Genomic DNA, 15,484 nt, shown 5'->3' with positions numbered 1-15,484 from the left:
CTGTTGATAGCATCAATATCTCCCTTTTTCATCCATATTCCCCACCCACCCCCGAGCTCCCTTCCATGTTGGCACCATCTCCAGCTGCCTCTGGCAGACACCACTGGCAGTTCTCTCTGGCCACAGGTTGTCTATCCCCAGCATCACCCCACTCAGACTGCACTTCCCTGGGGCCACTCAGGCCCACCACCAGAAACCAGACAGCAAGGGCCAGACAGTCTGGTGTATCCCTGACTTAGACACCATTCCAGCCTTTAATCCGCCCACCACATCACCACTTTATAGCTATGTCAAATTGTTGGGTTATAATAAACTGAAGTCTTTTGTTTGTTTCCTGTGGGCTGCTGTTAAGCTAAGTTTTCCTGCTCTTATAGGTGTAGAGCTCTTTTTCTAACCTAAAAGCAGGACTTCACATTTTTCCCATTGATGCCCACCTTAAAAACCACCAAAGTCTTTTAGCATTTTGATTCAATTGTGGAAAATATTAGCTCTCCTCTTTCACTGATAATGTCTATCAGTGATCTTGTTCCTGGCTGTTCGCAATTCCGGTGTGGCTGTTGATCATTAAACAACGTGAAAATGGCCTTTTAAAGGAAAATGTATACAGTCAGTTTTTAATACTTTTCTCCAATATCTGAATTCATGGTTTGAAATACCTGGTCCTGCTTTTCATAGTCCATTCGAACAAACACCTTAGCCTCACAAGATAGAATCTAGGTCATTTACAGTTAGAGATGCTACATTGCCATTATTATTTGTAGTATGGGACAATCCTCGTGGGACTTATTATGTCATGTCTGGGCCCTGTTTCTCATAGTCACTGTCAGCGGGGTGAGCAGTGTTGCTGTTAAGGCATCTCAGCCTAACAGCATGGACTTGGCCTTCATACTGACCACTGGGAAGTCCTAGAGACTCATACAAAGAATAAGAATCCTAACAACAAAATTTAAAGCCATTTCTTTTTATTAGAAATTCCCAAATAAAACACCATCCAAAATTAGGGGGGAAAAAAAAAATTAGGGGGGAAATATGACTTAAGGAAAAATAGATATTTTTAATATAATACTCTATCCACCTTATTTTAGATCCTTTCTTGTATACATGGATTTTGAGGGGGTTTTGTGCATTTCATATTTGGGGCTGTCAGTTTCCTCTTTCATATTAGTCTCCTTGTTGGAGAATGGAGTGAATTGATCTTCGCAACTCTGACCCCCTGGGGCTGCCCACCCCACGTTTCAGAATCCAAATCTCACTCCTAGGATTCTTGTGGCTGGAGCTGGTTGGCTTTCCCCTTGAGCAGCTCCCTGGCGCAGGGTAAAAGCTTGAGGTTGCCTGGGTATCTCTCTAGCAAGCCACTCCCATAGAGAATTGTATTTCTCTGAGCTCTTTGTTCTTTTGTTTGTTTGTTTGTTTTGTTTTGTTTTTTAATGTTTTTAATTTTTTTATTTGAATTCAATTAGCCAACATTTAGTACATCATTAGTTTCAGATGTAGTGTTCAATAACTTCAGTTGCGTATAACACCCAGTGTGGGCTCTTTGTTCTTATATTCCAGATTCTGAACATGGCTGGGCCACATTCCTTTTAATCAACTTCTTCAAGCTGAACCTAGGGGATGGCTTTGTGAGTGCCATTTTTCAAGGACCAAACACACTGCTACAAAATCAATAGATGCTATATTCAAAGTTAATTATCATTTCTGGTAAATTGAAATTAGCCTAGAATTTCACTGAAGGTTTTTGTTTGCTGTTCTCATTATTTTTCCTCCCTAAGGAGGTTGTCTGTTGATCATACACGGAGCCAGCCATGCCCTCTCTTTCTGGCCTCCTGAGATACTTGGCAGGACTTTCTGTGGTGACTACAGGCCCATGATCAGGAAATAGAAACAAAGCGAAACTCACTGGTCCATGTAACACTTTGGTCACACCATACAGTTGACAACCAATAGGAACAAGCTGAGCTGATGGAAAATACAAACGCTTGTAGAGAAGACCAGATGATTGGTCTAAATAATGTCACTGTTATAAAGAAAACTCTAACTTAGATTTATCAATCCACTTTGGTCCAGATCTCTGTACTAACACTATTTAGAGGCCGAGGGGATAGAAAACAAAACAGCACAGGCTTACAAAATAAGGAACCCATGGCGATTGCCTAAAGGTTCAACTCTCCACTGTTCTTTTGCTGTAGCTGTGGACATAGATTTGTGTTTCAAGAGTTACCTCTCTTAGCTGGTAACTTAAAGCATTTGGCACATTTATGCTTAAAAATTCACAAACGAATCCCCATTCAACTCATCAACATGCTCTTTCACTTCAGGAAATGTAAACATGAGCTAATTAAGTGAATCTTTGGGAGGTAGAATTATTTGAAAGTGTTAACCTACGTTTGACCTGCCGGGGATGACATGTCACACTCCCAGTGAAATCAATGTGTTACTCTAGGTTTTACATTATGTTGTTGTGACCGGCTGTAATTATAAGAGGAGAATTATTTTTTTTTCTTTATACACAACACGTAATTTGAGGTGACTTCCCGATCTCACAGCTCATTTTCTTTGCCTATTTATGAGATGCAAAGATATTGCCACAGTCCAATTACATTGGGTCCCGAGCTTTACACCTGCTATGATTTAATTACATTTTTGTTCAAACACTTACACCTCATGTGCGTTTGCAAATCATCCTCACTCCAGTGGCAATTTCCCAACATGGCTGTGGGAGAAAATGGCCTTTGAAATGGTGCTTTCTCTGTAGTGCTTAAGAAAGGAAGGCAGTACATGAAGAAGAACCTCAGAAGATGAGGGCCAGGCTTGAAGCACGGTTTCATTAATACTGGATGGCAGAAAAGGAGCCAAGTCCCAGATAATGAGGAAGGAGTTGCAATTTTTTTTAAAGCTATCTGGTGACAGGGAAAACAAAAATGACATTCAGCTGACGAATGAGCGGAGTTTGACCTAGCCTTTTGACCCTTGACAATCAATCTTACCTGCTACTTCATAAAGAATTATAGCTCTGCCACTCACATTTGACTCTGGATTTTTACTATTCCCTTTACCTTTTTTTTTTTTGAATACATGGTCCAAGAAGATAAATGTTTATGTTGTATACAGCAGAGAGGAGGAAATATGGGATATTCGGAAGGGGGAAAAAAACCTGAGAAAGAGAGAAGAGAGCAACAAGACCAACAGCCATAAAATGGTTTATACATGCAATTCAGAATTGTCAGGGATATTTTTTATGGGGCTGACCAAAATAGCAACTGGAAATAACTGATGACCCCGTACACCTGGTCTAGAGGCGAGACCCACAAGAGTTGGGGGAGATCCGAGCCCACCTGCCAACCTAGCCCGGCCCACTTCTGCTCCCCACCTCCACCGGCCCCAAAAGGCATCAAATGAATTTTTGAATGAATGACCCTGGGTGTGGGAGGGCTCTGATTATGGTGTGTGCTGTGAAGGCTTCCGGTGCCACCGTTACAGGAAAGAAAGGGCACTGCGTCCAGGCCACCGAGCTGTTTTCATTGTGTGTTGAAGGTGCCCATACAGGCACTGAACACTTTGTGCACCATCCCCCCAACCTTGGGTCCACCAAGAGAGTGTAAATCCATAGGGCTAAAGTATCTCACTGGAGTGGGAGAGGAGACACCTTGTGAATGACACCTAAGGTCCTCTTGGGCATTCGAGGTGCCTTGTTTTTATGTATAATTTGATGCGGTGTGTCTCAAGATGCTCAAACCCAGGCTTGTCAGCAGAAGCAACTTTCTGGAGCTTGCATGGTGCAGAAGCTGACTGTGGGGACTTCTCCTTGCCTTTATGGTGTTGAGATTCCTTTCCAGGGCCCTACTGGGGACTCTAGGCAAACTTGATCTCCTAGAAGCGGAAGGCAACTTTTGACCATTTAACCCATCCCAGGTCACTGAGAACTCAAGGCTGTTTTCCTCCTCTAGCCTGAGATAAGAGAGCCAGGTGGATGGTGGTGAGATGGAAGGAGTCTTCCAGTAGCTCTCAAAGACAAAAATGAAATGCCAGAGTTGGTGAGGGGTAGGGGTGCATAAATTGGCTCTTTCAGTAGCAGGCCACGGAGCCTGATTCCTGTGTCTGGCTGCCTGTGTCTCACAGGACAGAGACAGCTCCACGGCAGATATAAAGAAGCCTTGTCATTGTGTGAAAGGCCACCAGTCTGTCACTGACACCTTTCTTGGTACACAGGGTTCCACTGTGTGTCCGGCCCCTCCTGGGCCGTGACTGTGCCAGGCGCATCTGTGCTGCCTGGTTGCTGGTCAGCTGCTCCCCGACGCCACCCTCCCTGGCCAGGAGTTCGTTACCTCCAGAACCACAGGGCTGACAAGCTGTTTATGAGGTGCTTCTGGGCTGTGTGTTCGTAAAGCATCTCCCCTCAAAATAGGGTGAGCTCGTTAATGGAGGAAGTGAGGTCAGGGCTCTGGCGGTGCTAACAAGATGACAGAATTTATGAACCACTGTGGTAGAAAGATGGGGTTATCTGCAGTCTATTCATATAATAAGGCCACTGGGGGCCAGGCGTTCCTCCCCTTGAATTTGCTTTTCTTTCTTCATTCCTTTTTGTTGGCCAGCCCTCCCTTTCTGATCCACTTAGAACATGGTTCCTCTGGACCTGCCGTGGCTGAGGTAGATGGGGCGCTTCCTCCCAAAGACTGCTGGGCCTACTCTCCGGGTGACGGTGAACCGTGGAGAGTCGAGTGAGCCAAGCCTTTGGTCAGGTTTTGTGTAAAATCTAAACACGGTGTCAAGTCGGCAGCATCTTAAGACCACGTTAAAATGTTCAACTTAGCCTAAGAAACTTGTGGTAGTTTCTTTTCAAAGTCCAATGTCCAGGTGCCTGGGCACCTCTGTCGGTGCAGTGTCCGCCTTCGGCTCAGATCCTGATCCCCGAGTCCTGGGATCAAGCCCCACATTGGGCTTCATGCTCAGTGGGGAGGCTGTTTCTCCCTCTGCCTACTGCTCCCCCTGCTTGTGCACTCTCTCTCTGTCAAATAAATAAAATCTTTATTAAAAAAAAAAATAAAAGTCCAATGTCCTTTTCATTCCAATGAATGGGGACATGTCTTTTTTCATAACTCTGTGAAGTGGAGGAAATTGTCTTGTTGCTGCAGTAAAATCACCTGTGACCCAAATAATTAGGGGAGATTCCATACAGCTGTACAAGTTGAACAAAATAAGAACGGAGCAAAAGATGTGGAGAGTAATGGAGAAGAAGGAAAAATGAGAAGATAAGTGAAACCATTTCTGGTATTAAAATGAGGAGAGTTTGCTACTAGAATTTATTAGTTGTAGAACTAGTCACATGCAAGGTCGACTAGTTACAAGGAATAAAGTATTGCCTGTTTTTATAAATTTTGAGAATTAGTTCTCATGAGATCATTTTACTGAGGGATAATCCAATATCTGCTTGGAAAACCACCACCATGATGATGGGGGCCACCGTCTTGCTTTTTACTTTGACTCAATATGATTTATTAACCAGAAAAATTAAAAGTAGGCATCTCCAGCCAAATTATTATTGTTATTTTTAAAGATTTTATTTATTTATTCATGAAAGACACAGACACTCAGAGAGAGAGATAGAGAACAAGAGAGAGAGGCAGAGACACAGGCAGAGGGAGAAGCAGGCTCCATGCACGGAACCTGACGTGGGACTCGATCCCAGGTCTCCAGAATCATGCCCTGGTCCAGCCAAATTATTAATAAGATGCATCACGTATAACTTTTTTCTACTAACAGTACTTCACAGTTCATTGGGGACAAGGAAAAATAGTTAGATAAGAAAGACAAATAAAAACACAAGACTCTTTTCTCTGCTTATCCAAACACAAAAAGCTATGAAGTAGCAAGTGGTCTAAGTCTGTCTGACTCCAGAACAAAGTTTATGTCAACTGGATTCAAAGAAAGAAAAAAAAATTGATCTACTCTTGCATCTTATGGACTAAAAACCCTGGTTGAGGGCAGCCTGGGTGGTTCAGCAGTTTAGCGCCACCTTCGGCCCAGGACGTGATCCTGGAGTCCCGGGATCAAGTCCCCCGTCCAGGCTCCCTGCATGGAGCCTGCTTCTCCCTCTGCCTGTGTCTTTGCCTCTCTCTCTCTCTCTCCCTCTCTCTGTATATGTGTGTGTGTCTGTGTGTGTGTCTCATGAATAAATAAATAAAATCTTTTAAAAAATAAAAACGTTGGTTGGTTGACTAGTTGCTGTACAACTGGGGTCCACCTGATTGATGCCAGAGCTGAAGAAGGATATTGGCTGATCTTGGGAAAGCCAGATCACCAACAGACTAGACCTAGAGTCTGCTTTATTCTGTTATTTATCCAGCCTGATCAGAGGGGCTGTGTCATTGGACCTCCTCCTCCCTCGAGATTGACTCATATTTAACCTCAGGAAAGACCTTTTGTGGGATACTTGCGGGATTAACCCCAGGACATGAGAATATTCCAGAGTCAAATCTGAGACTTGGCACTGATGAGTGTTCTGCGGTGGGATCAGGGATAGGTCCAGGGAAAAAAGAGCCCTGATGTCTGGCCTCCCACACGATGCTTTCTGAGAAAGAATGGTGAATGTGTTCCATCTGTGAGTCATGCTGCTAATTACCCTACAACCAAAAGACCTCAGTTAGGGGCTTGAATTCTTGTAGTCCTAGGAACCTTATGCTAAGTGCTTTCATTTTATTCCCCAAAATCTTTAGTCCGAACTGTATTTTGCACAGTGTAGCATATAGCTGCCAGATTCCTGAATCGTAAGCCTAGGGCCCTGTGCAATTGAGTTTTATAAGCAACGCAGGAAAATCTGCTTCATGCCTTCTTGGGGTTGGGGTGGGAGAGCTGTGAGGTGACAATAGGAAATTGGATACTGGGAAGAAAAGTGAAGCCCTGGACATTGTTGTCTTAATCAGTATCAGGAAGACCATATTCGTTAAAATGATCTCCATGATCTTTATGCCAGATGGTCTGAAATTCATCCCTTAGAAATTTCTTTCTAAGAAATAGGGGCACCTGGCTCAGTGGCTCAGTGGTTGAGCGTCTGCCTTTGGCTCAGGTCATGATCCCAGGATCCTGGGATCAAGTCCCACATTGGGCTCCTCACAGGGAGCCTGCTTCTCCCTCTGCCTCTCTCTGTGTGTCTCTTATGAATAAATAAATAGAATCTTAAAAAAAAAAGAAATTTCTTCCTATATGTTATTGTACACATTATTTCAAAACACAAGCAATATGGGACAAGTAACTTAGTTTCATTTCATGTTAATAACTATGTACTGGACACCAGTCCTGAGGATAGAAAGAGGGACCCTGGTCCCTGCCCTCACAGAGCTGGTCTCACTGTTATCAGCCCTACACACCTTCATGTGGATGAACCGATTACATAAATGTCTTCTGTGATGGCTTGATGAGAACAAAGTCATGTCATAGATTTAAGGAACTTGAAATCTAGAAAAGTAAGTTTACAATATTCTGTTTAGTGATTTCGGAATGGAGTCTGGCTTTCCCACATAAACTCCCGCTGAGAGCTCTTTGGATTTTTATCTTTCGTGGAAACACGAGAAAACAGAAGAGTTATTTGAGGCTATAAATTAAAATAACTCTAATTGTTTCCCCTCTATTTTCCATACCAAACAAATTTTAATTCTTAATTTTTGTCTCCCCTGCTAACCACCCTGGAGGGCAAGATATTATGTCTTAGTCATAGATGTACTTAAATAGGCCACTGTTCTCTCCTCTCTCCCCTCCACAAATCCCATCTGTTCTCCAACATTGCAACCAAGTGCTCTTTTCAAAATGCAAATGCAAAACGCACAGGCCTGGGAATCAAATCCCAAATCCCTAAACATGGCCCCAAAGCCCCCTTCTGTAGTTCCACCCACAGTTATGCCCACTCCTCCCTGCTCAGAGTTTTCGCAGGTGCTGTTCCCTTCATCTGGAAGCTGACTCTCCTGCCTGCATCACTCCCAGAGGAAGACAGTGTCATTTGGCATTTTTATGTGTGATTATGGGCCTGATGTGTGTTTTCCCCTCTTAAAAGTCAGAGCCTCATAGCTCTGGGACAACAGCCTCTGTCTGATTTTGTTCACTCTCCTTTCCCCAGTGCCTAGCCCCTATCTGTCAATGAATGAATGAATGTTTAGCTCTTCGATTAAGGCTCAGTGAGTTGATCTTATGGAAGAAAGCAAGAGTTTTTAAAACAATGTACTCTAAAACCCTACGGTATCTCAACAATATGTAAAGCCTTGAGAGCTTTTGATTCTAAAATAATTTTGAGGAGGAGCATGAGGGAGCCCTTTGGAGGCCTCTGTGAGCTCGCCAAGTCAGCGCCATGAGCAAGGCTCACCCTCCCGAGTTGAAAAAAATTATGGACAAGAAATTATCATTGAAATTAAATGGTGGCAGACATGTCCAAGGAATATTTCAAGGGTTCAATCCGTTCATGAATCTTGTGATAGATGAATTTGTGGAGATGGCAACTAGCGGGCAACAGAACAATATGGAAATGGTGGTAATCCGAGGGAATAGCATCATCATGCTAGAAGCCTTGGAACGAGTATAAACAATGGGCGTGTTCATCAGAAGAAGAAAACTGCTTCCACGTGTCCCCTGTCCACAGTACCTGTTTTACTACAATAAAAAAAAAAAAAAATCAGGTCGCCCGCATTTTCATATTGGACTTTTTTGTTAAATAAACTTTTATAATAGTCAAAAAATAAAATAATAAAGTAATAAAATAATTTTGAAAGCCTAGATCTACTTATGCCTAGGAGAGAAATGAGCAAAATGAAAGAAAACATAATAAAGGCCAATGATGAGAGTAAAATCTCTAATTAAAAGAATGTTTAAGGGGGATCCCTGGGTGGCGCAGCGGTTTGGCGCCTGCCTTTGGCCCAGGGCGCGATCCTGGAGACCCGGGATCGAGTCCCACGTCGGGCTCCCGGTGCATGGAGCCTGCTTCTCCCTCCGCCTGTGTCTCTGCCTCTCTCTCTCTCTGTGACTATCATAAATAAATAAAAACATTTAAAAAAAAAAATTAAAAAAAAAAAAAAGAAAGGTTTAAAAAAAAAAAAAAGAATGTTTAAGTTGTCTTCTTTAATGTTTGTGCTTAATAGTTTGGTAGGGTTTATTGCACACACACACTATATAATACACACACGTTCTTTCCTTGGGCCTCGTTAAGCATGGAGGTCTGGATGTTTGCCCCAGGACACCCTAACCATTACCAGCTTCCTGTTGGCATCTTACCTTCACTAAAAGACAGAAAATCACTTGAAACACATTTAACGACTGACGTCATGAGCCACATCATGATAAGAAAAGAAAAAGTTGGTTAAGTATGTAGTTTTGCCTCCAATTGGAGTCTTAGCTGACTATTCCTAGAACCAGGAAGTAGGGGGACTGGAAGTTCACTGCTTTAACATACATCATCATAAACCTGAATCCATCTGGGAGACCCTTGTGACATCCACTTCTCCCTTTTAATTCCAGTCTTAAATAATAGCAGGTGTCCTGCTGGATATTCCCACAAAACAGTGGTGAGGCTGGAGCGGTCCACCTTGCGCGATGTCACTGTCAGCGTGGGCTGGGATCTAGCACAGTCAAATTAAGCCACCTCTCACCTGCCTCCCACGTCTGGCCTGTCAGATACTTGCAGTTTTATTTTTCATCACTTGCTTCTCGAATTTCTTTTTATCCCTTTTGAATAAACAGACAATCTTCTCTGTCAACCCTTGTGGCTCCTGCTGTATATTTCATCCATCTCGTAGAGATCTGCTTGGGTCCACTTAGAGAGGGAACCCAAATAATTAATAAATCCTGTTGCCTGAATTGTGCCCACAGCAGTGGCACATCTAAGAAACACTGAAAATAAACAAAACTGAACCAGCTAGAAGTGTGTTGACTTCACAGCAGGCCCCACAAAGACCCTCCCCGCCCAGGAGGAAACTACTACTGGTAATGAGGGACTGTAATTAATCTGCCCTGGGCTTCATTCATAATTGAATGTTAAAACTCAGAAATTGCCAGAATTAAATACCCTGGACTTTGTTAGGTTGCGTACAGCTTAAACAAAGCTGGGAGTTTCTCTCCCTCACCGGCCTTTGCTTGGTTTCCCCCACTTGGGTCCTCATTCAACTCCAAAGGGCCTTTGCTGATGTCAGGGTCCCTCAGGCAGGAGAGGCTCGAGAGAATTCTAGGTGAGGGAAGCAGTGGTGAGCTACAGCTTGATTAATGGAGCACTAGGCACTTGCCCTAGGCGGCTTCCTTCAGGCCATGCTGTTTGCTGCCAGACAGCCACTGTTCTTTCATTCCCCCCGCCAGCAGGCAAAGCCTCCGCATCCTGCCTGCCTTTGCTAGTCCTCCCCAAGAGGCCTCCCTGACTTCTGACTGAAGAGCCAGAGCACTGGTTTCCCTTCCCAAGGCCGGCCTAACCCGAAGCCTCTTGACCTGGGACATTGCCCAGAATGGATGGCCTCCAGCCACTAATGAAACCCTGCAGCCTGACCGCAGAAAGGTTATGTCCTTCCCAAAAAGGTTATAAGGAAAAAGATAAATAAATCTGACTTTGTCCAAGCTCAAAACTGCTACACGACTTGACTAATAAAGAATCAGAAGTAAAGAGGTCATACTTCGGTCAGGTGTGGGATGGAGATGTCCCAAGTAATGGGGGACATGCTGAGATCCCCTGAAGACCAGGAAGGCGCTGGAAAGCTGGTAGAAGAGTGACAAGGACCTTAGGAACCCAACCCAAGGGGCTCCTGGGTGGCTTAGTGGGTTAAGCGTCTGCCATCAGCTCAGGTCATGATCGCAGGGTCCTGGGATCAAGCCCCATGCCGGGCTCTCTACTCAGTGGGGAATCTGCTTCTCCTTCTCCCTCTGCTTGTTGCTCTGCCTACTTGTGCACTCTCTTTATCTCTCTATCTCTGTGTCAAATAAATAAATAATCTTAAAAATAAATAAATAAATTCCTGGGGGCTGCCCACACAAGGAATGTAAAGTGCTGGGGAGGGGTTATGACTCTCAGGCCCATCCTCACGGCGAGTGACAAATGCTGGCACCAGAGGACAGCCGCTGCCTTCAGGCCTCACTGAAGTTCTGTGTCAGTCAGCTCAGGCTGTGTAACAAAATACCACAGACTGGGGGTGAGGGTTGCTGCTTGAATGACCAAAATTTATTTTCTCACAGTTCTGGAGGCTGGAGTTCCAAATTCAAGGTGTCAACATGGTTGTTTCCTTCTGAAAGCATGAGGGAAGGATCTGTTTTGATGGCTCTCCTTGGACTGCAGATGTCTGTCTTCTCCCTGTGTCTTCACATCATCTCTCTGTGTCTGTATCCAGATTTCCTCTTCTTATAAGGACCCTAGTCCTCTTGGATTAAGGCTCACCCTGATTACCTCATTCTAACTTAATGTCCTCTTTAAAGACCTTATCTAGCAAATACAGTCATAGACGTCCCGAGGATTAGGGCCCCAACATATGAACTTCAGGGGAAACACAATACAGCTCATAAAATCTCTTACTGCAAACTTTACCACTCAGTCTTTTGAAAAGTCATTTTCGTTGGAATATTGTCTTTAATTTTATGAAGAAATTTTTACCTCATTTGTATTTTGATGAAATGCTGCAATTTTTGCCTTTTTTATTCTCAGGATTATTACATTTCCATCCTCTGTGAGGGAAAAATGCTATTTAGAAGTTCAAAAGTGTCTTCCAGTGTCATTTAATAGCTTTTCAACTCCACTTCTTGGTCATCCTGCGAAATTAGAATTGACACGTTTCTAGAAGTTTCCGTTTTGTTTATCTTAGGGACTTCCAGCAGCACCAAGAAAAGATGGAATGTTCGTTGATGCCCCATGTAAATCATGGCATCCAGAACTGAAGACAATATCCCCCAGTAGGACCTGCCAGCCCTGCATGCAGAGGGATTTTATAGCATTTATTCCAGGCTCTGTTGTTTTGTCAATCACGTCAGCTTTGGGCAACCATATCAATCTGTTGAATGTTGCTGCACATTGTCATCCAGAACCTGTAGGGCTTTTTAACATATGCCACTGTCACCCCTGGGTCCCCAGTCTAGCACTTCTGCAAAGGCGCACGTGTGTGTGCACATCTGCGCCTCTGTGTGAGAGCGCAAGTACACCACACAGGTTGTTGACTTTATCTTCATCACCTCGTGTCACCATCCAACCTCTTGTGAACTTCTTGGACTCTCATTCTGTCAGTCATCACCTGGGTAGTCGTGCCCTCCATGCCTCTACTCCAGTCAGTGCTGAAAACATTAAGTAGGAAAGGGCCAAGGGCGGATCTTTGGAGGCAGCGTATCAGAGAGCTCTGTCGCTGCCCATTAGAGGGTTCTCTGGGTTTACTTGCTCAGCCAGTTACCAGCTTGATGAAGCCACCAGTAACCTACACTTTCCCAACTTACTCACATAGCCATATGAGAGGCTATTTGACTATTCTATCTAAGCTCAAATAATAAGAATAATTTGTTCAGGGATCCCTGGGTGGCGCAGCGGTTTGGCACCTGCTTTTGGCCCAGGGCGCGATTCTGAAGACCCGGGATCGAATCCCACATCAGGCTCCCGGTGCATGGAGCCTGCTTCTCCCTCTGCCTGTGTCTCTGCCTCTCTCTCTCTCTCTCTCTCTGTATGACTATCATAAATAAATAAAAATTTAAAAAAAAAAAAGAATAATTTGTTCACAGTTCCCCCAAATCTACAAAACTAGTAAGTTTCGGGGTGGGGGAGGGGAAGCAAAGAATTCTTCCTTTTAATTTGTTCATCGTTAATGTATGCCAGCTCTCAGTTATCAACACTGACCCTTTCATGCAGTTGCAAATCACTTATTTAATATATATGCTGCAAATTTTGTATGAGAGCAAAGTCAATTTCTCCAGGGTATAGTTGTCAAAGGCCACTTTTTTCCCCTCTTTTGAAAATTTTTATGTTTTCTCAATTTCATACCCATTCTCCTACACAAATTCAGAAATTATAAGGCAAGTGTCGTTCAAATCAGCTTTGAGCCAATGCAACCTAAGAATTCCCCAAAAGGAGGATAAAAAGCCTTCAGGAGAAATCTTCCCCATCCCCAGAATAAAGATCAAAACAGACAGACCCTGCACCAAAATGCAGGCTTCTAAGGGTGATATTTATTTCCCTCACATGTTCTTGAGAACTTTTTGCCAAAGCCAAAATGTTTGAGTAAAACAGTCATTTGACGAGACAGAGGAAAGGAGAAACTCTAAGTACCACTGAATTGAGTGCTTAATCCACACCTTACATCATGGCATTCTTTCTTTCCTGCAAGTGTGGTTTTGGCCAGATGAAATTGTAAGTTCCTCAAGGGCAGGGGTCATATCTGATCTTTCCTTTGAAAGCCTCCACCATGACTAGCACAGCACAAGACTTACAGATTTTCAATGTATACCAGTGTGTCTGGATTTGAAAGGAACAATCAGTGAGAGCCACAAAACTGGACTAAAATAAAAATCACCTTTTTTGTAAGTGAGATGGGCATCTATATCTTTTCTTTCTTTGCAGCTTGGGCATCGTCATGGAGGTGGTCACAGGTGGAGCATAACAGGTGGTTGTAGGACAGAACAGTGTAGGCATTCATGTTTACTGAGTGATGAATGGCTGCCAGAGATCTAAATATAAGATCTAATCTAGTCCAGGAGTTCTCAGACTTAAACATGCATCAGAGTTCCCTGGACTTGTTAGGGACTTATTAGGACACAGATTTCTGGGCCTCACTCAGTGTTTTCTATCAATTGGTTTGTGATGGGGCCCAAGAATCTACATTTCCAGCATGTCCAAAGGCGATGTGATGCTGTTGGATGGGAGACACATGAGGAACCACTGCTCTTGCCAATGTGCTTGAAAGGCAGCAGCTATTATAATAGATACCACCTATACTACTTATACTGTCATGTCTAAGTTCCTCTGCTCAGATGTACAGAAACACCTCGCATTCACTGATTATAATTGTTTTCATCCCCCATCTTTTCACAATATTCTCGTCCCTACAGCTTTTGGAAAGTGCAAATGAGTTGATTTTGGTGGACTGAGTTGATTGGGTGGATGACGCTCTGGATGTCAGATTGACTTCCTTTCCTCCAAGTGTTACTATCAGCCATGCCCGATGTGGCGATGGGCCCAGCACACCCAGCCATGGTCCAGTCCCTCAAGCTGCAACCTTAGGAATACTCATATGGTCTGTATATTCACAGAAAAGAAAAGTGAGGAGGGAGAGAAGACTTTACATAGATCCTAAGAAATAGTTTCATTGATTCCTCTCAGGGAAAACAAGTAGTTAGGACCTATAGTTTATGAAAGAGCACCAAGTCAGAACTTTATGATCTCCTACCAAGACTGCCACACACAGCACTTCCCACCTCCCAACTTCAATATACTTCATTCCAAATATGATATCAGATGATATCACCAAATCACAGTCTTGATAATGTCACTTGCACCAATAGCTTTCAGGGATATTAATCCCAACTCAAATGGGATTAGGCATTTCTAAAACTAGAAGAAAAAAAAAAGTTCCATTAAGGAAAATCTTTAAAAATTTGATATATAAAAACATAAAAGATTTTATATTTAAAAAACAAAAATGAAAAAATAACAGAAAAAATAGTTGAGACATATATGACGGAAGTACCTTTAAGATATAAAGATTTTACAAATCTGTAATGCAAGGATGACTGCATCACAGGGGAAAAATGATCAGGAACACAAAAGAAAAATGTGCAAACTACAAGAAGTCTTTTTAATTAAATAATTTTTATTTTTTTATTGAAGTATAGTTGACACACGATGCTACATTAGTTTCAGGTGTACAAAATACTGAATTGTAATATGTATACACAATGGAATATTACTCAGCCATTAAAAACAAGAATGAAATCCTGTCATTCACAACACTGTGGATGGACCTAGATAATGCTAAGTGAATCAAGTCAGAGAAAGACAAATACCATATGATTTCACTTATATGTGGAATCTATTAAACAATACAAATGAACAAACAAAAATAGTCTTCAGAGACCTTTTTAGAATTCAAATCAGTATTTCTTGAGCCAACATCTGGTGAGTCTCTTGGAATGCTGAGCAATCCAATCGCCTCAGAAGTTTCACCATGACTTACTCCTAACAAACTTCACAATTCTCTACGTTAAAAGTATGTGTATCACAGGATCTCTCCAAAATTCTAATCCCAAGTCAGAGCCAAGAGATTTAGCAAAACAAAGCCATGTAAAAACAGAAGCAAAGAAATCAAGGCACAATGTAACCTCAGTCCTGATGGAAAGAACCCGTAAACAGGGTTCCCTGGCACCAGAAATGCAAAGTTTCACCTCAAATTTAGACAGAAGTCCTCATCCAAAACATGAAAATGATGCTCCCTGCAACCTGAAAACTGGTACAAATGTATGCCTTTCTGTTTGGAAAAGAAGTCCCTCGGTTTGAGGTATTCTG

At 43.0% G+C, this 15,484-nt stretch overlaps 2 protein-coding genes across 3 annotated transcripts in view; both read left to right on the top strand.

Annotated features, from left to right (window-relative positions):
• POU6F2 (POU class 6 homeobox 2) overlaps positions 1-15,484 on the top strand; it is a 474,961-nt gene that overhangs the window by 303,375 nt on the left and 156,102 nt on the right. The gene's annotated exons all lie outside the window — the stretch shown is intronic.
• On the top strand, positions 8,336-8,566 carry LOC121471480 (small nuclear ribonucleoprotein G-like). Its single transcript, XM_041722286.1, has one exon. It carries the CDS (start codon positions 8,336-8,338, stop codon positions 8,564-8,566), a length of 231 nt encoding a protein of 76 aa, XP_041578220.1.

This window comes from Vulpes lagopus, chromosome 11 (assembly GCF_018345385.1).
Source record: "Vulpes lagopus strain Blue_001 chromosome 11, ASM1834538v1, whole genome shotgun sequence".
Lineage (NCBI taxonomy): Eukaryota > Metazoa > Chordata > Mammalia > Carnivora > Canidae > Vulpes > Vulpes lagopus.
The sequence above is the reverse complement of the archived record's forward strand: the minus strand, read 5'-3'. Positions and strand labels throughout refer to the sequence as shown.

Excerpts from the sequence above, each read along its gene's own strand:
- LOC121471480 (XM_041722286.1), top strand. The coding sequence starts at position 8,336 with ATGAGCAAGGCTCACCCTCCCGAGTTGAAAAAAATTATGGACAAGAAA.